Here is a 24,080-nt window from a genome sequence, read left to right as displayed (position 1 = left end):
GAGATAATGTTCTCGACTTCCACACATTCCTCAACGCTTCCAGAGCATTCGCCCCCTCCCCCACCCTGTGACTCACGTCCGCTTCCATGGTTCCATCCGCTGCCAGATCCACTCCCAGATATCTAAAACACTTCACTTCCTCCAGTTTTTCCATTTAAACTTACCTTCCCAATTGACTTGTCCCTCAACCCTACTGTACCTAATAACCTTGCTCTTGTTCACATTCACTCTCAACTTTCTTCTTTCACACACTTTACCAAACTCAGTCACCAACCTCTGGAGTTTCTCACCCGAATCAGCCACCAGCGCTGTATCATCAGCGAACAACTGACTTATTTCCCAAGCCCTCTCATCCACAACAGACTGCATACTTGCCCCTCTCTCCAAAACTCTTGCATTCACCTCCCTAACAACCCCATCCATAAACAAGTTAAACAAACATGGAGACATCACGCACCCCTGCCGTAAACCGACATTCCACTGAGAACCAATCACTTTCCTCTCTTCCTACTCGTACACATGCCTTACATCCTCGATAAAAACTTTTCACTGCTTCCAGCAACTTGCCTCCCGCCCCATATACTCTTAATACCTTCCACAGAGCATCTCTATCAACTCTATCATATGCCTTCTCCAGATTCATAAATGCTACATACAAATCCAATTGTTTTTCTAAGTATTTCTCATACATTTTTCAAAGCAAACACCTGATCCACACATCCTCTACCACTTTTGAAACCACACTGCTCTTCCCCAATCTGATGCTCTGTACATGCCTTGACCCTTTCAATCAATACCCTCCCATATAATTTACGAGGAATACTCAACAAACTTATACCTCTGAAATTTCAGCACTCACCTTTATCCCCTTTGCTTTTGTACAGTGGCACTATGCATGCATTCCGCCAATCCTCAGGCACTTCACCATGAGCCATACATACAATGAATATCCTCACCAACCAGTCAACAACACACGTCACCCCCTTTTTTAATAAATTCCACTGCAGTACCATCCAAACCTGCTGCCTTGCCGGCTTTCATCTTCCGCAAAGCTTTTACTACCTCTCGTTTACCAAATCATTTTCTCTGACCCCTCTCACTTCGCACACCACCTCGACCAAAACACCCTATATATGCCTCTCTATCATCAAACACATTCAACAAACCTTCAAAATACTCACTCCATCCCCATCTTCTCGCATCACCACTACTTGTTATCACCTCCCCATTAGCCTCCTTCACTGATGTTCCCATTTGTTCCCATGTCTTACGCACTTTATTTACCTCCTTCCAAAACATCTTTTTATTCTCCCCAAAATTTAATGATACTCTCTCACCCCAACTCTTATTTGCTGTCTTTTTCACCTCTTTCACCTTTCTCTTGACCTCCTGCCTCTTTCTTTCATACATCTCCCACTCATTTGCACTATTTCCCTGTAAAGAAGAAAGAAAGAAAGAAAAAATGATATATATATATATATATATATATATATATATATATATATATATATATATATATATATATATATATATACATATATTCGTTCATGCTTCGAATAAATGAGGAACTGCATCATTTATCACACTTATTTTCTTTGATAAATGTACGAGTTATTGAACTTCTGTTTTTGATAATCACATATTTTGATTTATAGATATTCATGTCAATATTTCTTTTAGAATGTAACAGTTACTTTAAAAATCCTTTTCTGGGCTTTTTAGCCCTGAATATACCAGTTATTGAAATCTTTATGAATTTTCATCTATGAATTTATCACTTATTTTCGATATAGTCGTCATACATTTATCTTCTCAAAAATGTTTATATTATTTTATGATCGAGGCAAAGTTTCTTCACACTTTTTGCGTACCACACGGAAGAGAGAGAGAGAGAGAGAGAGAGGGAGGGAGGGAAAATATAATTTGAATATGTTCGTGTTAGCTTTGAATCCTCTTCATCACCAGTGTAATTCCCTCTACTCTCCTCCATATGCACCAAAGGTCATCCAACTGAACTGATAGTGTATGCAAATGGTTATGTGTGTGTTTTTATATTCTATTATCTAATGTAAGCTTTTATTTTTTCACTTCATATATATATATATATATATATATATATATATATATATATATATATATATATATATATATATACATTATTTATCTATTCATTATACTTTGTCGCTGTCTCCCGCGTTAGCGGGGTAGCGCATGGAAGCAGAGGAAAGAATGGCCCAGCCCACCTACATACACATGTATATACATACACGCATATATATATATATATATATATATATATATATATATATATATATATATATATATATATATATATATATATTTGCCCCGCACTATCGTGAAAGAAGTATAAAAGAAAAGAAAGAAAAGAAGGAAAATTATAGATTTTGAGAATAGCATTAGCCGCTGTTTCTTGAAGTTAGGTCGAAGATAATCTGTGCCTTTTACGGGGTCATAGAACACATGAAGTACTTGGTAGGTTTCGTGCAAACATTGGTTGCCCAAAGATATTCCCTTGCCGCTCATCTCACGACTTGTAGATCTTTTGTTTTAGATGCAAATGGTTTCCTATTCATGACTTGCTGTCGTCATAATAATGTTCAGTTGTATGTATTGGTAAGTTTTGTCTTGCTGCTGCCCCACACACACACTCACACAACCTTCTGGTCCCTCAGTTTTTCCTATATCAGCAAAAATCAAATTTAAAAATCCTTTTGTTGATTTGTATCTAAAAATCAAAAGTAAATTTGCTCAAATTTATCTCACACAACCTTCTGGTCCCACAGTTTTTCCTTTATCAGTAAAAATCAAATTTAAAAATGTCTTTGTTTTTATTTTGTTGATTTGTGAGTCTCAAAATCAAAAGTAAATTTGCTCAAATTTATCTCACACAACCTTCTGGTCCCACAGTTTTTCATTTATCAGTAAAAATCAAATTTAAAAATGTCTTTGTTTTTATTTTGTTGATTTGTGAGTCTCAAAATCAAGAGTAAATTTGCTTAGATTTATCTCACACAACCTTCTGGTCCCACAGTTTGTTCTGTATCAGTAAAAATCAAATTTAAAAATCCTTTTGTTAATTTGTGAGTCTAAAAATCATGAGTAAATTTGCTCAAATTTATCTCCATAACCGGTACGTCAGTTATAGTTCGAGGCCATCACCCGTCGCTCTCCCAAAATTTATTAATTGAATGGAAATTTTTTTTCCTCTTTTTTTTTGGATTGGGATCTCATAATTCTTGAGTGCTGATGGCGGGAAATCCGATTAGTTTTTAATGTGTTATGACATCTATGTAACTGTTGTCAGCGGCCGACCTGATATGATGGGTTGCATCATGAGTGACTTGGGTCCATTATGGTCCTAACCAACCCAACCTTGTAAACGTACTTTATTCGGAATATATATATATATATATATATATATATATATATATATATATATATATATATATATATATATATATATATATATATATAGTTAGCGTTCCCGAATACCACGCAAAAAGTCCAGGGTTCGAATCCTGGTTATTTCAGAGTATTGTTATATATATATATATATATATATATATATATATATATATATATATATATATATATATATATATATATATATATATATATTACTTCAGCCTCTACTCTGCCCGCACATGTCCGCAAATAGCCAACCCCATGTCTCTCTGATGACGTGTCCGTCTCACCACATCTCATGTACGTGTTTACCTCACTCTGGCCAGGACGACCCTGCACGTCAGGTTGGAGATATGGGAGTGGCTGGAACGTTTGGAGATATGGGAGTGGCTGGAACGTTTGGAGATATGGGAGTGGCTGGAACGTTTGGAGATATGGGAGTGGCTGGAACGTTTGGAGATATGGGAGGGGCTGGAACGTTTGGAGATATGGGAGTGGCTGGAACGTTTGGAGATATGGGAGTGGCTGGAACGTTTGGAGATATGGGAGGGGCTGGAACGTTTGGAGATATGGGAGTGGCTGGAACGTTTGGAGATATGGGAGTGGCTGGAACGTTTGGAAATATGGGAGTGGCTGGAACGTTTGGAGATATGGGAGTGGCTGGAACGTTTGGAAATATGGGAGTGGCTGGAACGTTTGGAGATATGGGAGTGGCTGGAACGTTTGGAGATATGGGAGTGGCTGGAACGTTTGGAGATATGGGAGTGGCTGGAACGTTTGGAGATATGGGAGTGGCTGGAACGTTTGGAGATGTGGGAGTGGCTGGAGCGTTTGGAAATATGTGAGTGGATGGAACGTTTGGAAATATGTGAGTGGCTGGAACGTTTGGAGTACGACGGTTCGACCCCTTGAGCACGACGGTACGACCCCTTGAGCACGACGGTGCGACTTTTGAGCACACGACGGTACAAGCCTTTGAGCACGACGGTACGACCCTTCAGCACGACGATACGACCCTTGAGCACGACGCTACGACCCTTAAGCACGACATTACGACCCTTCAGCACGGCGGTACGACCTTTGGATATGATGTCGAGTGACCTGACCTGACGAAGGTCAAAAAGGGCCCGCCAGACCATCAGTATCCAAAGGTCGTTCCGTTGTGACCAAGGGTCGTACGTACGCGTGACTACTAGCAGAAAGCAAGGGAGAGAGAGAGAGAGAGAGAGAGAGAGAGAGAGAGAGAGAGAGAGAGAGAGAGAGAGAGAGAGAGAGATCCAAAGGACGTTCCGTTGTGACCCAAGGGTCGTGTTACTACTAGTAGAAACCAGGAGAGAGAGAGAGAGAGAGAGAGAGAGAGAGAGAGAGAGAGAGAGAGAGAGAGAGAGTCTAGATGGGCGAGTATCTTAAAACCCATTGTGTGTGGTAGGGCGACAGGTGATGAGGGAGAGGTTTTCAGCCACAGGTGTTGGAGAACTTGTTTTCCTGGGGGGTCGTCGATGGTGGTGCTGTTGGAGGAGATGGCTACGTGTGTGTTGGTGGTGGAGAGAGAGAGAGAGAGAGAGAGAGAGAGAGAGAGAGAGAGAGAGAGAGAGAGAGAGAGAGAGAGAGAGAGGAGGGCGTTCAAGAGTGTTGTGATGGCAGACATGTTTTGAAATGGAATTAGCCGATAGAAAGGGGGTTTGGCTTGGCTTAGTTGGAGATAGAAAATGAATAGGTTTAGACTTGAAAATGTCTGCCTGTGTGTGTGTGTGTGTGTGTGTGTGTGTGTGTGTGTGTGTGGGGTCGAAGGCGAATGCTATCAGGTATAGGATCGTCCAGCGGGGAGGTAAGGTTACGTATGTACGAAGGTATGAAGGAGAAAGACACAGGTGAAAAGTGGGGGAGCTTACAGGACATAGAATACACTGAAGAAATGTCAGAATAAGGCATAGGGAGATAAGCATATGATGATGCCAGCTTGGAGGAAGGTGTGTGTGTGTGTGTGTGTGTGTGTGTGTGTGTGTGTGTGTGTGTGTGTGTGTCACCACGAGGACAGATGGGGCGACGAGAACTCCCCAACAACAACAAGACGACACGGTTGGGGAGAAGACGGTGACCTGGGGAGAGGAGGGGCGTCGTCAGAAGCAGAGGACACTAGGGGAGAGAAGGGGGGGAGATTATGAGGCTGGCGGCCGCTGAGCGAACCAGCGGGGGGGAGGAGACACGACGGTACTGAGAGGAGGAGAAGAAGAAGAAGAGGAGGAAGAGGAGGAAGAGGAGGAGGAGGAAGAGGAGGAGGAGGAGGAAGAGGAGGAGGAGGAGGAGGAGGAGGAGGAGGAGGAGGAAGATAGAGGAATGTTGGGTGGCTGGACAGGTAAAATGGACGGTGTGGGAAAAGCCACAAGAGGGAGGAGGAAGACCTTACAAGGAGGGAGGGACGACGGAGGGAGCCAGGCTTCGGGAGGAGGGAGGGAGGGAGGGACGGCGGAGGGAGCCAGGCTTCAGGAGGAGGAGCAGAGGGAGGGAGGGACGGCGGAGGGATCCAGGCTTCGGGAGGAGGAGCAGAGGGAGGGAGGGACGGCGGAGGGATCCAGGCTTCGGGAGGAGGAGGGAGGGAGACGGAGGGAGCCAGGTTTGGCCAGGAGGAGGAGGAGGAGAGAAGAGGGAGGGACGGCGGAGGGGGCGTGGGGAGGGAGGGACGGCGGAGGGGGCGTGGGGAGGGAGGGGAGGTGAAGGGGGCGTGGGGAGGGAGGAGGCGTGTGGTGTCAGGAATCCTCCGGAAGGCGTGTGCCTCAACTCGACAGTCTCATTTAGGCGCACTCGGCCGTGAAGTGCGCGCCGCCTCCCGGATAATCAAGACAATATACGGTCAGTTCTGGCCCGGCTCGGCCCGGCTTGGCCAGGCTTGGCCCGGCCAACACACACACACACACACACACACAACACACAACACCAACGCACTCTTTATCAATTTACTAATTACTGACATGGGATGGAAAATGGCATTTGTTTGGGGGGGCGGAGGACCTAGTGGTACACTGTTGATCTCTGGGGTACGACGGTACAGTCCTGGGGCACGACGGTACAGTCCTGGAGCACAACGGTACAGTACTGGATTGCGACGGTACAGTCCTGGAGCACGACAGCGCAGTACTGGAGCACGACGGTACAGTCCTGGAGCACGACGGTACAGTCCCGGTGCACGACGGTACAGTCTTGGAGCACGACGGTACAGTCCCGGTGCACGACGGTACAGTCCTGGAGCACAACGGTACAGTCCTGGAGCACGACGGTACAGTCCTGGAGCACAACGGTACAGTCCTGGAGCACGACGGTACAGTCCTGGAGCACGACGGTACAGTCCTGGAGCACGACGGTACAGTCCTGGAGCACGACGGTACAGTCCTGGAGCACCACGGTACAGTCCTGGAGCACGACGGTACAGTCCTGGAGCACGACGATACAGTCCTGGAGCACGATGGTACAGTCCTGGAGCACGACGGTATAGTCCTGAAGCACGACGGTACAACAATCATCGTCCGTACCGTCGTGCTCGAGAGGCTGACGTATGTACCGTATGACGTCACTCGTGTGTGTGTTCTGGCATTTCTTCGTATTGACAGGGGCACTGTACCCCCTGCCCCCCCCCCCCCCCTTCACGCCAGGGGTTAGGAGGCCTGCCCCAGACACCCTGCTGAACACCCCCCCTTCCCTCTCCTCCCCTTTTCCTCCCTGTCGTACGTACTGACATAAGTCACCCTGTCATACACTAGTCCCCTGTCACATACTGACCTTAGTGACCCCGGTCATATACTGACCTTAATGACCCCTGGCAGTAACCCCTGCCTCTTGTTCATCGTCAGACGAGGTATAGCCACCGTAGGGGGTAAACCCTGTCACAGGTGGTAGGTACCCCTTCGTGCCATAGGATCAAACCATGATGTATGACAGGGTAAACCAGAGGGGGAGCAGCAACAGACTTTGGGTAGCACAGTCCTATTTACACTGGTAATGTCCTTTAGATCCTCCATATATATATATATATATATATATATATATATATAGGGGATAGGGGAGAAAGAATACCTCCCACGTATTCCCTGCGTGTCGTAGGAGGCGACTAAAAGGGGAGGGAGCTGGTGGCTAGAAATCCTCCCCTCCCGTCTTTTAATTTTCCAAAAGAAGGAACAGAGAAGGTGGCCAAGTGAGGATATTCCCTCAATGGCTCAGTCCTCTGTTCTCGACACTGCCTTGCTGATGCGGGAGGTGGCGAATAGTATGAAAAAATATATATATATGAAGGTGAAAGCACACTTCAGTAGGAGTTCATACAATTTTATCTCACATGAGATATTTGTGTACATGTGGCACGACGACATGTTTCGTGGAGACAATCCACCTCATCATCAGGTGCTGTCAGCACCTAGCAAAGTTATTTAAATCCCAACATCACACTAGCGTCCCGCCGGCCAACACCAATCTTTCTAGGCCAAGCACTGTCTGCTTTGTTTGGTCGTAACTATGGATTCACAGGAATATACATACATATATATATATATATATATATATATATATATATATATATATATATATATATATATATATATATATATATATATTAATATGACAAAATATACATCATATATATGAATATATACATATGATAAAATACAATTGATCATCGCTCGTAGACTCTGCTTTCATTCCGCACTGTTTGATATTTCTATTCATAGTTCTTCATCCAGCAGAGGTGCCACTACCCCCCCGTTTTCCAATGTTCTCGGCCCCTAACACCCCCATCCAGATCATGCAGGATTTGTTCCTCAACCATAGCACTTCCTACTCCCTTCTCATCCTGATTACACATACGAACATTCAGACACACACCCCCAACCACCACCTCACCCTCTCCACGAACCATCCGGGAACCCTTCTTGCTTGATTCGTTCTTCCGTTCCGTCTTTTGGAAAAGTGACAGTACAAGTTGAGAAGGGGGGATTCCAACCCTGTACCCGTCGCTAGTTCCATACGCGGGTAGTTTCCCTCGTATCCTCCGTCCTGTTCTCAAGGGGGGACTGAAGGAAACTTGTGATGTACGAATACAATGAAAGAATCGCGTGAGCTACATACATATTGGCAGAGGTGTGCTATGTGTCTGAGGTGTGGGCAGAAAGTCAGAGGTTTTTGAGGAGCTCTAGCATCACACACACACACACACACACACACACACACACACACACACACACACGATAATCCTGCTGAGGTCAAGTGGGTCAGATGTAGTTACGAGATGGTTCATGATTGGTGTAGCTGTTGTCTTAAATGATAAGCGAAGCGACCACCGGCCTCCTCTCCTCCTATCACCCCCTCGCTTCCTGCTCTCCACGTACACTAGGCTAGCCGACACACATGACATACTCACAGGTCGACGACAACACACCACAGCCCCCACCATCCCCTCTTTGTTAGACCCATCACTGTGAACCTCTTAGTACCTACGGGTGCCTCTCTCTCTCTCTCTCTCTCTCTCTCTCTCTCTCTCTCTCTCTCTCTCTCTCTCTCTCTCTCTCTCTCTCTCTCTCTCTCTCTCTCTCTCTCTCTCTCCTGACACCTATATCAAAGGTGTCCTCTTACTTCTTCTTTCTTCTTCTCCTCCTCCTCCTCCTCCTCCTCCTCCTCCTCCTCCTCCACCTCCTCCTCCTCCTCCTCCTCTTCCTCCTCCTCCTCCTCCTGATGTGAGCCACGTCTTTATGAAACCCAGAATAAAGACATCTACAGATATCTCCAGTTTAAGCCAGGTAAACAGTCACTTGGCGCCTTCGTCAGAGATTCCTTGTCGCTGCAGAGACCCAGGTTAGGTGGAAGATAAGATCACCAGCGTTCAGATGAAGGGTGACCTTTGACACCTGTGTTGTGACCCACACGACGGAGGAGGAGGAGGAGGAGGAGGAGGAGGAGGACTAACATAGTCTAGAGGAACGAAAGCTTCAGGTGGGAACAACTTCCCATGGGTCGTTAAGTCGTGAGGACAGACAGTAGCCAGTCAAGTCTTGCTCCCTCAGCATACATCTTACTGGAGGAAGGAAGACCAGACCCACACACACACACACACACACCCTCCTGCTGGCGACGTACACTTATAAGATCATACGAAGTGTCGAGGTCTTAACCAGAGTACAGGGGACTACACACTCATGTGAGGACAGACAGTAGCCAGTCAAGTCTTGCTCCCTCAGCATACATCTTACTGGAGGAAGGAAGACCAGACCCACACACACACACACACACACACACACACACTCCTGCTGGCGACCTACATTTATAAGATCATACGAAGTGTCGAGGTCTTAACCAGAGTACAGGGGGCTATACACTCATGTGAGGACAGACAGTAGCCAGTCAAGTCTTGCTCCCTCAGCATACCTCATACTAGAGGAAGGAAGACCAGACCCACATGCACACACACACACACACACACACACACCCTCCTGCTGGCGAAGTACACTTATAAGATCATACGAAGTGTCGAGGTCTTAACCAGAGTACAGGGGACTACACACTCATGTGAGGACAGACAGTAGCCAGTCAAGTCTTGCTCCCTCAGCATACCTCATACTAGAGGAAGGAAGACCAGACCCACATGCACACACACACCCTCCTGCTGGCGAAGTATACTTATGAGATCATACGAAGTGTCGAGGTCTTAACCAGAGTACAGGGGGCTACACACTCATGGTAGTCAAGAGATTGCTTTCTGAAGTCAATCACAACTTGTATACACCTTAAAGCTGTGTGTGTGGGGGACTCATTAATACGAGACAAAGCTTCATAGGGAAAGAACGTAGCGTTCAAGGTTGATTTTATGGATTAGATTTGGCTGACGGTGTTCCTCTGCGTTTTGAAACGCTGGGTCATCCTAGAGGAGTGATTACCAGTAATGATAATTAGCGAACAATAATTAGCTGCATATTTTATTACACCAATGGTTGAAGGAGGAGGGCCATCTCCCCATTTACAGCATCTCAAATCGACTGACTTAAACCGAACCTGAAAAAAGGAAGAGTCACTTCTTGAACCAGGTATACAATGCACTATCCCGCTTCGCCCACCGAGTCTCCTTCCTTCACCGAAGTGAAGAAAGAAGCGTCAAAGACGTGAAGTAAATCTTGCCTTCATCTCCCTTGTGGTGGGGCGAGGCAGTACCCGCCACCGCCATCGAACCTGGCACAGTGTGGGAGGAAGGGAGTGCCAGTAACTGAGGGAGGAAGGGAGTGCCAGTGACTGAGGGAGGAAGGGAGTGCCAGTGACTGAGGGAGGAAGGGAGTGCCAGTGACTGAGGGAGGAAGGGAGTGCCAGTGACTGAGGGAGGAAGGGAGTGCCAGTGACTGAGGGAGGAAGGGAGTGCCAGTGACTGAGGGAGGAAGGGAGTGCCAGTGACTGAGGGAGGAAGGGAGTGCCAGTGACCGCAAACGGCCCGCTTCCCTCTTCTTTCACTGGTTGTGGCTGTACGAGCCCAACTTGGTCTTCAACCAGACCAACACACGCAGACGTACGTCGCTAACGACCCATTCTCCCCCACCAGGAACGACCACTTCCTCCCCACACAGGGAAGAGGCAACATAGTAAAAATCCTTAACACTCATGAAACCCAAAGATTTTCAGAACCTCCAAAGATTTGAAGGACCTCCTTCAAATATTTAAAGGTCCTCCTCCAAAGAAGGAGAGGAGTAATCCAAAGATTTAAGAGACTTCCTTCAAAGATTTAAAGGACATCTCCTAAGAGTAAAAAGGGGGCTTCCTCCAAAGACTCAAAGGTTCAAGGGATCTCCTCCAAAGATTCAAAGAACCTCCTCCAAAGATTTAAAGAACCTCCTCCAAAGATTCAAAGAACCTCCTCCAAAGATTCAAAGAACCTCCTCCAAAGATTCAAAGAACCTCCTCCAAAGATTCAAAGAACCTCCTCCAAAGATTCAAAAAACCTCCTCCAAAGATTCAAAGAACCTCCTCCAAAGATTCAAAGAACCTCCTCCAAAGATTCAAAGAACCTCCTCCAAAGATTAAAAAAAACCTCCTCCAGAGATTCAAAGAACCTCCTCCAATATTCAAAGAACCTCCTCCAAATATTCAAAGAACCTCCTCCAAAGATTCAAGGATTCTCTTCCTACAGATTTTAACGGACAGTCGCCAGAGATTAAGAGGACCTCCTCCAAGAACTTAAAAGGGCCTTCGTGCAAATAATCCCAAGAAAACGACGCCAAGAATAAAACGTCTTGTACCATCTGCTGTCTGCTGGCTCTTCAACCCAGTGTGGGCGAACACCACAAACCTGAGTGTAACCAAACGTAAACTTAACTTAATTCAAAAATCAAACTCATTATGAACGACCAAAAGAAGAAGAAGAACGTGTCTGCAAAGCGCTCATGGCCGATGGAGGGGACTTCCCAGATTAAACGCATATAAACCAAGAGAAATAGTCTAAACAAAGCCAGAGTGAACCCCCGGGTAAAACCAATTAAAAAACCTTGTAAGAAGTGCTGGCTGGCGAGGGAGGTTAGCTGCCAGAGACGCCAGGGGTGGAACCCGATACTGTTGTGGCTGGACGTGGGCAGGTAAGGTCCGCCACGCCGCTCACCCTCTTGCATAGTAATGGGGAGCTGTGGCAAGGACACTGGAAGCAATGTGGTGTGTCCGATTGGCCGGGACAGCCACGCCAGAGACGATGCTTGCGTCCAGGGAGGGAGGGGACGAGGAGGAGGAGGAGGGGCGCCTGGGGGGGGGAGGTGGTGAGGTAAGGAAGACCAAAAGGGGGGCGAGGCGGGGAAGGAGGAGGAGGAGAAGGAGGAGGGGGGACAGATTAAAGAGGTACACCTTTGAAGAAGAGGAATGAGGAGGAGGAGGAGAGAGAGAGAGGATGCTGACTATAAAAAGCGGGACAGGTTGAGGAGGTCCCTCCCTTCTTCAGCGTCCTTCCCTAAGGTGAAGTTCTTGTGTTTATCCCACACCAGTAAAGGGAGGATTAGGTAAGTGGTGGGAGATGAAAGGGAGGGGGATACAGTGTTTCTCTTCCTATTAGGTTCGCGAGGGTGGGTTGGGTGAAGGAGGTCTTCGTCAGGAGGTTCGTGAAGGTGGGTTGGGTGAAGGAGGTCTTCGTCAGGAGGTTTCGCGAAGGTGGGTTGGGTGAAGGAGGTCTTCGTCAGGAGGTTTGCGAAGGTTGGGTGGGTGAAGAAGGTCTTCGTCAGGAGGTTCGCGAAGGTGGGTTGGGTGAAGGAGGTCTTCGTCAGGAGGTTTGCGAAGGTGGGTTGGGTGAAGAGGGTCTTCGTCAGGAGGTTTGCGAAGGTGGGGTGGGTGAAGAGGGTCTTCGTCAGGAACCTGTCGAGGGCCTTTCCCGACCCTGATGGTCCCCTCGTCTTACTCATACAGACGCCAGATGGCATCCTGGAGGAGGACCAGCTGTGCACCTACGAGGAGTGACGACCCCCTCCCCCCACCTGCCCCAGGAGGACGATACACAACATTTAAAGCCGAGGGGACGACCTTCAACGAGGACGGTACGACCCTTGCATAGGACGACCCGCCGGTTGACCTGACCCGATAACGATAAGGTTGAGGTCATATCCTTCATGCTGAAGGGTCGTACCGGCATGCTGAAGGGTCGTACCGGCATGCTGAAGGGTCGTAGTGTCATGTTGGAGTTGTATCGTCATGCTGAAGGGTCGTACCCTCATGTTGAAGGGTCGTACCCTCATCCTGAAGGGTCGTACCGTCATGCTGAAGGGTCGTACCCTCACACTGAAGGGTCGTACTCTCATACTGAAGGGTCGTACCCTCATACTGAAGGGTCGTACCGTCATGCTGAAGGGTCGTACCCTCACACTGAAGGGTCGTACCCTCATATTGAAGGGTCGTAACCTTATACTAAAGTGTCGTACCCTCATACTGAAGGGTCGTACCCTCATACTGAAGGGTCGTATCGTCATACTGAAGGGTCGTACCCTCATACTGAAGGGTCATACCCTCATACTGAAGTGTCGTACCCTCATACTGAAGGGTCGTACCCTCATACTGAAGGGTCGTATCCTCATACTGAAGGGTCGTACCCTCATACTGAAGTGTCGTACCCTTATACTGAAGGGTCGTACCGGCATACTGAAGGGTCGTACCCTCATACTGACGTGGTCAAGGGTCGTACCCTCATACTGAAGGGTCGTAACCTCATACTGAAGTGTCGTACCCTCATACTGAAGGGTCGTAACCTCATACTGAAGTGTCGTACCCTCATACTGAAGAGTCGTACCCTCATACTGAAGGGTCGTATCGTCATACTGAAGGGTCGTACCATCATACTGAAGGGTCGTACCGTCATACTGAAGGGTCGTACCCTCATACTGAAGAGTCGTACCCTCATACTGAAGGGTCATACCCTCATACTGAAGGGTCGTATCGTCATACTGAAGTGTCGTACCCTCATACTGAAGGGTCGTAACCTCATACTGAAGGGTCGTACCCTCATACTGAAGGGTCGTAACCTCATACTGAAGTGTCGTACCCTCATACTGAAGGGTCGTACCGTCATGCTGAAGTGTCGTACCGGCATACTCAAGTGTCGTACCCTCATACTGAAGGGTCGTACCCTCATACTGAAGGGTCGTACCATCATACTGAAGGGTCGTACCATCATACTGAAGGGTCGTACCGTCATACTCAAGTGTCGTACCCTCATACTGAAGGGTCGTACCCTCATACTGAAGAGTCGTACCCTCATACTGAAGGGTCGTACCGTCATGCTGAAGTGTCGTACCGGCATACTCAAGTGTCGTACCCTCATACTGAAGGGTCGTACCGTCATGCTGAAGTGTCGTACCATCATACTGAAGGGTCGTACCATCATACTGAAGGGTCGTACCGTCATACTGAAGGGTCGTACCATCGTAATTCAGGCGTCGAGAATGTTCATACTTCGTCATGCATACGTCATGCGGCCGTCATGCATACGTCATGCGGCCGTCATGCATACGTCATGCATGCGTCATGCGTGCCATGTTACCTGACCATGCGTAACAGAGGGTCATCTGTTGTTACCATTACCCACGCGTTACTCCACCGTAACGACTCGTAACGCACCAGCCACACCATCTACAACACCACACAGACTCTCCCGCCATGCTACGTTGTACATTGCAACATAGACGCTAAGAGAGAGAGACACACACGCACAAGTTGATTGTCACCTAACCTAACCTAATCTAACCTAATCTAACGTAACCTAACACGTTCAGTGCGTGATTAATCAGACGTGGTGGACCACGTTCAGTTCATAATTAATCATAGTAGGTGAAGCACACGTTCAGTGCATGGTTAATCAGAGGAGGTGGTGCTGGGCGCTAGGGAAAACATGGAGAAGGTCGAGTTCCAAAGTTTAGCGGTGTAGGGAAAGAAACAGACATGGCACAGCGCAGCCTTGTGCTATCTTCGGCCACAGGAGCATCTAAATTCTCTGGACCAGAAACCATAGTAATACCCACAGTAGAGGGAGAGAGAACCAATATCATGGTGGAGGGAAAGAGGGTCAAGTTCTGAAGTCCAAATTGGACCAGTTCATAAGTCGGATTTAGGAAGACTTTCCTCTCATACAAACATATAGAGAGTCTGTCATACCATCGTGTTTGGAATTGTAGTACGTTGTCCATCTGTATATCACATTACAACACCTATTTTTTCTGTACTTAACTCGTCTGATGATTGGAAATTTCCATATCACTTAAATATTCTTCAAGTCTAGACGTGAGCCGCTGGTACTCGATGTGGTTTTAACAGTGGTTGTCGTGTGATGGACCGTGACAGCGCTTCCGTTTTCTGTGATTAGTGAAGTACAACGTATGTACGTATGTGGTTACTGAGTGTGACCACTGGGTAGTAAGGCCCTCTTTACCTAGTGGGGCTGACCTGCGCACTGAATATGGACGGCTTGTCAACCAAACAGAGGGATATGAATCTTTTAATATAATCTAATATAATTTGATATAATTTACGATCTTATATCTATCTTCTGTGATTTCTTAATGTAATCTAATATAATCTAATATAATTTACGATCTTATATCTATTTTCTGCAATTTTTTAATATAATCCAATATAATCTAATATAATTCACGATCTTATATCTATCTTCTGTGATTTTTTAATATAATTTGATATGATTCAATATAATTAACGATGTTATATCTATCCTCTGTAATTTTTTAATATAATTCAATATAATCTAATATCATTTACGATCTTATATCTATCTTCTGTAATTTTTATATAATTTAATATAATCTAACATAATTTACGATCTTATGTCTATCTTATGTATTTTTTAATATTATCTAATATAATGTGATATAATTTACGATCTTATATCTATCTTCTGTAATTTTAATATAATTTAATGTAATCTAATATAATTTACGATCTTATATCTATCTTCTGTAATTTTAATATAATTGGATATAATTCAATATAATTGACGATCTTATATCTATCTTCTGTAATTTTTTAATATAATTTGATATAATTCAATATAATTAACGATCTTATATCTATCTTCTGTGATTATTTACTGATAATTAATGTGTATTTGTGCCATTTATTGACAGATTACTACATGAATGTTCCTGTTGTTCCTGAGAACATATATTGTCTCTTGAGATTATATGATAATATTATACTCACTGGGATGTGGGTTATATCCCCCACAGAAAGTATATCACAGGTGTGATATACTCTCATTCCTAGACCAATATGTTCCTATAGAAATGCGTCTTTTATTTTTATCTGATCTTTTTTGTGTGTTCTCATTCGTCCCCCTTTTATATATATATATATATATATATATATATATATATATATATATATATATATATATATATATATAATAGTTATATTAAACTTTGTTCTCTGAGATGGTACCTAGTTATGTACCCCCTAGTGACCAGGGACTGCATGATAGCTACTAGGTATATACCCCCTAGTGACCAGGGTGTGGATGATAGCTACTAGGTATATACCCCCTAGTGACCAGGGTGTGGATGATAGCTACTAGGTATATACCCCCTAGTGACCAGGGTGTGGATGATAGCTACTAGGTATATACCCCCTAGTGACCAGGGTGTGGATGATAGCTACTAGGTATATACCCCCTAGTGACCAGGGTGTGGATGATAGCTACTAGGTATATACCCCCTAGTGACCAGGGTGTGGATGATAGTTACTAGTTATGTACCCCCTAGTGACCAGGGACTGGATGATAACTACTAGGTATATACCCCCTAGTGACCAGGGACTGGATGATAGCTACTAGGTATATACCCCGTAGTGACCAGGGACTGGATGATAGCTACTAGGTATATACCCCCTAGTGACCAGGGACTGGACGTGCATCTAAGACGTATACAAGGCACAGTTCTGGGTGTGCTGTGCGACTGCTGTACTGAGGTCGTACGACATAGTCTTCTCCCCCCTTCGCGGGGGGTCACAGCCATCTGTGCTTCGCACCAGCTGCGACGAGGGGCGGCAGGTGTCTAAGCACCAGCTGTCTGTGGCTATGACCCATCTGTTTGCTAACAGCATTGTACCGATTTGCCCCAGCAGGTCACAGACGGCGTGAACCAGCTGGGCGGCGTGTTCGTCGAGGGATGGCACGTGTCTAAGCACCAGCTGTCTGTGGCTATGACCCATCTGTTTGCTAACAGCATTGATTTGCCCCAGCAGGTCACAGCGGCGTGAACCAGCTGGGCGGCGTGTTCGTGTCTGGGCGTCCATTGCCAGACACCACACGACAGAAGATCATAGAGCTGGCTCACTCAGGGGCGCGCCCTTGCGATATCTCCAGGATTCTCCAAGTCTCCAACGGCTGCGTCTCCAAGATTCTCGGCAGGTGAGTGGGCTACGCCCAGGTGAGAGGCGTATGTAGGGAGACCAGCTCTAGCTACGCCCAGGTGAGAGGCGTATGTAGGGAGAACAGCGCTAGCTACGCCTAGATGAGAGGCGTATGTAGGGAGACCAGCGCTAGCTACGCCCAGATGAGAGGCGTATGTAGGGAGACCAGCGCTAGCTACGCCCAGGTGAGAGGCGTATGTAGGGAGGAGACCAGCGCTTGCTACGCCTAGATGAGAGGCGTATGTAGGGAGGAGACCAGCGCTAGCTACGCCCAGGTGAGAGGCGTATGTAGGGAGACCAGCGCTAGCTACGCCCAGGTGAGAGGCGTATGTAGGGAGACCAGCGCTAGCTACGCCCAGGTGAGAGGCGTATGTAGGGAGGAGACCAGCGCTAGCTACGCCCAGGTGAGAGGCGTATGTAGGGAGACTAGCGCTAGCTACGCCTAGATGAGAGGCGTATGTAGGGAGGAGACCAGCGCTAGCTACGCCCAGGTGAGAGGCGTATGTAGGGAGACCAGCGCTAGCTACGCCTAGATGAGAGGCGTATGTAGGGAGGAGACCAGCGATACGCCCAGGTGAGAGGCGTATGTAGGGAGGAGACCAGCGCTAGCTACGCCCAGGTGAGAGGCGTATGTAGGGAGGAGACCAGCGCTAGCTACGCCCAGGTGAGAGGCGTATGTAGGGAGGAGACCAGCGCTACACGCCAGCGCTACGCCCAGATGAGAGGCGTATGTAGGGAGGAGACCAGCGCTACGCCACAGTGCTATACGCCAGGGTCTTAGAGATAAGAGGTATCTAGATTAAATTGTGGTACGTCTGTACGACGGTGTGGTCCGTCTGTATGACGGTTTGGTCCTTCTGTACGACGGTGTGGTCCGTGCGTACGACGGTGTGGTCTGTCTGTACGACGGTGTGGTCCGTTTGTACGACGGTGAGGTACGTCTGTACGACGGTGTGGACCGTGCGTACGACGGTGTGGTACGTCAGCACGACGGTGTGGTCCGTCAGTACGACGGTGTGGTCTATCTGTACGACGGTGTGGTCCGTGCGTACGACGGTGTGGTCCGTCAGTACGACGGTGTGGTCCGTCAGTACGACGGTGTGGTCCGTCTGTACGACGGTGTGGTCCGTGCGTACGACGATGTGGTCCGTGCGTATGACGATACGACCCTTGGGTACGACGGTGTGGTCCGTGCGTACGACGGTACGACCTTAGTGTGCAATGATGTTATCTTTTGACCTGACCCTTGAACCAGGGTCAGGTCAAAAAGGTGTTAGGTCATCATACCTTGTGACTCATACCGCCAAGGTCACTGGTCATACGTAGAGGTCAAAGGTCATACGCGGGTGCTGTATGAGGTCGATAGATAGGATAGATTGTCATCACTGACCCCCCCTCGGGAGGGAGGAGGAGGGGGGGTGGGGGGGAACCACACCTTAACACTTATGAGAGAGAGAGAGAGAGAGAGAGAGAGAGAGAGAGAGAGAGAGAGAGAGAGAGAGAGAGAGAGAATAGATCGGGCGATAGATCACTGATAGATAAACAGGATATCAACTTGGCACACGTCTCTCTGTTCATAACAGAGCGTTGTGGTTCTCTCTCTCTCTCTCTCTCTCTCTCTCTCTCTCTCTCTCTCTCTCTCTCTCTCTCTCTCTCTCTCTCTCTCTCTCTCTCTCTCTCTCTCTCTCTCGGCCTCCTCCACGGGTCAAACGTGTCCTGGTACAAACCATGTTCTTCACGACCCCGAACTGCCACGTAGAACAACAATGAACACTCCAGAGCGAACTGTTCTTCTTGTTCTTGTGAGGTGTGTTGAACGCGTAGTGCCCTCCACCAGCCCTTGAGGAGGGGGGGGGGGTCCTTTCTCTCATAGTGGCACGCCATACTAGTCTTAGACGTGTTGTGACCACCCCATCAAGCAGTAGTCCATGGACCTGCGCAGTACCGACCGCCCCGACCCCTTCCTTGCGCATGAGAGCGTGACGTAATGTGGCCCTGCATCAGTAGATAGGACGAGGGTTGACCCTGTGTCTTTTTTGTTCCATCAGTGTTCTCTAGGACATTATGGCGGCATCTACGGACCTTATATATATATATATATATATATATATATATATATATATATATATATATATATATATATATATATATATATATATATATATATATATATTCCTCTAAGTCCACGGGGAAAATGAAACACGAAAAGTTCCCAAGTGCACTTTCGTGTAATAATCACATCATCAGGGGAGACACAAGAGAGAAATATAACAGTCAGTTGATATACATCGAAGAGACGAAGCTAGGACGCCATTTGGTAAACATGTGATTGTCCAAAACATGTTATATTTCTCTCTTGTGTCTCCCCTGATGATGTGATTATGACACGAAAGTGCACTTGGGAACTTATCGTGTTTCATTTTCCCCGTGGACTCATAGGAATATAATTGATCACGCACAAAACTGTGATCCTTTCCAATATATATATATATATATATATATATATATATATATATATATATATATATATATATATATATATATATATATATATATATATAAATTCCTTTTTTTCCCTTTCTCTCTTGGCCACAGGTACTATGAGACCGGGTCCATCCGGCCTAGGGCCATCGGGGGTTCGAAACCTCGCGTGGCCACGGCCGAGGTGGTGGCCAGAATCGCGCAGTTCAAAAGGGAGTGCCCGTCCATCTTCGCCTGGGAGATACGCGATCGACTGCTGTCAGAGGGCGTGTGCTCGGCTGACAACATCCCCAGTGTGAGTACCAACACCACGTGCTGACAACGTGTTCTGTTCTCTCTCTCTCTCTCTCTCTCTCTCTCTCTCTCTCTCTCTCTCTCTCTCTCTCTCTCTCTCTCTCTCTCTCTCTCTCTGTACTACCTGTTGTATAGTAGATACACCTGACAACACTCTCTGTGCCATCTGTTGTATAGTAGATACACCTGACAACACTCTCTGTGCCATCTGTTGTAGTAGATACACTGACAACATACTCTCTGTGCCACCTGCTGTAGTAAATACACTGACAACACACTCTGTGCCACCACTCTGCCACCTGTTTTAGTAAATATATTGACAACACTCTCTGTCACCAGCTGTAGTAAATACACTGACAACACTCTGTGCCACCTGATGTAGTAAATACACTGACAACACTCTCTGTCACCAGTTGTAGTAAATACACTGACAACACTCTGTGTGCCACCTGCTGTAGTAAATACACTGACACTTTCTGCCATCTGCTGTAGTAAACACACCTGACAACACTCACTGCCAACTGTTGTAGCAAATACATTAGCTACAACTTTAACTATTCCTATGAATGATTCAAAGGGATTGTAGTTCCCCTCTGTGTGAAGGGGGGGAAGGATGTATTGCGAGGTTCCAGGTATTGTATTGTATAACATGTCATCAATGTTGTATTGTATTGTAGAACATGTCATCAATGTTGTATTGTATTGTATAACATGTCATCAATGTTGTATTGTATTGTAGAACATGTCATCAATGTTGTATTGTATTGACGGTTGTGAACTTGATCTCAAAGTCTGGTGTGTTGTGATCAATTATGATAATGTGGTGTTGATAATGTGGTGTGGATGAGGTGTGGTGTTGATGATGAGGTGTTGATAATGAGGTGTGGATGAGGTGTGGTGTTGATGATGTGGTGTTGATGGAGTGTTGATAATGTGGTGTTGATAATGAGGTGTTGATAATGTGGTGTTGATAATGAGGTGTTGATGAGGTGTGGTGTTGATGGAGTGTTGATAATGTGGTGTTGATAATGTGGTGTTGATAATGAGGTGTTGATGAGGTGTGGTGTTGATGATGTGGTGTTGATGGAGTGTTGATAATGTGGTGTTGATAATGTGGTGTTGATAATGTGGTGTTGATAATGAGGTGTTGATGAGGTGTGGTGTTGATGATGTGGTGTTGATGGAGTGTTGATAATGTGGTGTTGATAATGTGGTGTTGATAATGAGGTGTTGATGAGGTGTGGTGTTGATGATGTGGTGTTGATGGAGTGTTGATAATGTGGTGTTGATAATGTGGTGTTGATAATGAGGTGTTGATGAGGTGTGGTGTTGATGATGTGGTGTTGATAATGAGGTGTTGATGAGGTGTGGTGTTGATGATGTGGTGTTGATGGAGTGTTGATAATGTGGTGTTGATAATGTGGTGTTGATAATGAGGTGTTGATGAGGTGTGGTGTTGATGGAGTGTTGATAATGTGGTGTTGATAATGTGGTGTTGATAATGAGGTGTTGATGAGGTGTGGTGTTGATGATGTGGTGTTGATGGAGTGTTGATAATGTGGTGTTGATAATGAGGTGTTGATAATGTGGTGTTGATAATGTGGTGTTGATAATGTGGTGTTGATAATGAGGTGTTGATGAGGTGTGGTGTTGATGATGTGGTGTTGATGGAGTGTTGATAATGTGGTGTTGATAATGAGGTGTTGATAATGTGGTGTTGATAATGAGGTGTTGATGATGTGGTGTTGATGGAGTGTTGATAATGTGGTGTTGATAATGTGGTGTTGATAATGTGGTGTTGATAATGTGGTGTTGATAATGAGGTGTTGATGAGGTGTGGTGTTGATGATGTGGTGTTGATGGAGTGTTGATAATGTGGTGTTGATAATGAGGTGTTGATAATGTGGTGTTGATAATGAGGTGTTGATAATGTGGTGTTGATAATGAGGTGTTGATGAGGAGTGGTGTGATGAAGTGGTGTGATAATGTGGTGTTGATAATGTGGTGTTGATAATGTGGTGTTGATAATGAGGTGTTGATGAGGTGTGGTGTTGATGATGTGGTGTTGATGGAGTGTTGATAATGTGGTGTTGATAATGTGGTGTTGATAATGAGGTGTTTGATGATGTGGTGTTGATGAGGTGTGATGATGTGGTGTTGAATGTGGTGTTGATAATGAGGTGTTGATAATGTGGTGTTGATAATGAGGTGTTGATAATGTGGTGTTGATAATGAGGTGTTGATGAGGTGTGGTGTTGATGATGTGGTGTTGATGGAGTGTTGATAATGTGGTGTTGATAATGTGGTGTTGATAATGTGGTGTTGATAATGAGGTGTTGATGAGGTGTGGTGTTGATGATGTGGTGTTGATGGAGTGTTGATAATGTGGTGTTGATAATGTGGTGTTGATAATGTGGTGTTGATAATGAGGTGTTGATGAGGTGTGGTGTTGATGATGTGGTGTTGATGGAGTGTTGATAATTTGGTGTTGATAATGTGGTGTTGATAATGTGGTGTTGATGTGGTGTTGATGGAGTGTTGATAATGTGGTGTTGATAATGTGGTGTTGATAATGTGGTGTTGATAATGTGGTGTTGATGATGAGGTGTTGATAATGAGGTGTTGATAATGAGGTGTTGATAATGTGGTGTTGATGATGAGGTGTTGATAATGAGGTGTTGATAATGTGGTGTTGATAATGTGGTGTTGATGAGGCGTGGTGTTGATAGTGAGTTGACCGCTATCTTCCTCATCACAGGATCCAGCTTATAGCCATCCACGCTACAGTTTAGCACTACCTGGTCTCCTCCTCAGGCCCCATTAACTGCTAATCATAATTTCTTAATACATCTAACCGCTCTTAAAGATGGCTTTCCCTTCATATTCTAACGCGTGGGACACATCCCTAGGGATGACCAGGTCTATCCCAGGAAACATCCCTTCTGTGGCTCACAGAGCTGGGCTGTTCTGTTAATAACACTTCTTCTAAAGGAAGGGCCATTCCATGTTCTTCTTCTACACTTCCTCTACCAGCTCTTTGTACTTCTTTGGAACAGGGACACTGGAATACGAGTGTCACAAGATGGTCATCTCATGGTAGGTTCACTGTGTTGTTTCATATATAACTGTGAGGTTTGGATACCCTTCTGTGGCTCCATGTGTCTAAATGGCATTGGATGGTATGTAGATAAGGTGTTGAGGACGTGGTCTGCTGTACTTCCTGTGTATATAGACCATCAGAGAACCACTGGTTTATCTCCCAAGTGTACTGCCCTCATCCTGACACCCACCTACACCCCGTGGTACACTGTACAACCATCCTGATCCCCTGTGTACTGTACAACCTGGTTGTAAAGTCTTGTACGTTCCTCCACCCTTACCGTGGCCTCCTACGCCAACCACTGTGGGACACACGTGGTCTACAACACCATCCTGCGGGGACAACACACACACGTGGTCTACAATACCATCCTGCGGGGGAGAGCACACACGTGGTCTACAATACCATCCTGCGGGTGGGGGGGGGGGGAACAGCACACACGTGGTCTACAACACCATCCCGCGGGAGGACAACACCCCACACGTGGTCTACAACACCATCCTGCGGGGGGACAACACCCCACACGTGGTCTACAACACCATCCTGCGGGGGGACAACACCCCACACGTGGTCTACAACACCATCCTGCGGGGAGACAACACCCCACACGTGGTCTACAACACCATCCTGCGGGGAGACAACACCACACACGTGGTCTACAACACCATCCCGCGGGGGGACAACACCACACACGTGGTCTACAACACCATCCTGCGGGGGGACAACACCCCACACGTGGTCTACAACACCATCCTGCGGGGAGACAACACCCCACACGTGGTCTACAACACCATCCTGCGGGGAGACAACACCCCACACGTGGTCTACAACACCATCCCGCGGGGGGACAACACCCCACACGTGGTCTACAACACCA

At 46.5% G+C, this 24,080-nt stretch overlaps 1 protein-coding gene across 5 annotated transcripts in view; it reads left to right on the top strand.

Annotated features, from left to right (window-relative positions):
• LOC139767257 (paired box protein Pax-6-like) overlaps positions 1–24,080 on the top strand; it is a 224,616-nt gene that overhangs the window by 107,029 nt on the left and 93,507 nt on the right. For all 5 annotated transcript variants that reach the window (XM_071696419.1, XM_071696418.1, XM_071696415.1 and 2 more), the window contains 2 exons: positions 17,161–17,326; positions 19,924–20,104. In XM_071696419.1, the coding sequence (XP_071552520.1) occupies positions 17,161–17,326; positions 19,924–20,104 (347 nt within the window). The remainder of the gene's footprint in view (positions 1–17,160; positions 17,327–19,923; positions 20,105–24,080) is intronic.

The sequence above is a fragment of the Panulirus ornatus genome, chromosome 59 (assembly GCF_036320965.1).
Source record: "Panulirus ornatus isolate Po-2019 chromosome 59, ASM3632096v1, whole genome shotgun sequence".
NCBI lineage: Eukaryota > Metazoa > Arthropoda > Malacostraca > Decapoda > Palinuridae > Panulirus > Panulirus ornatus.
The sequence above is the reverse complement of the archived record's forward strand: the minus strand, read 5'-3'. Positions and strand labels throughout refer to the sequence as shown.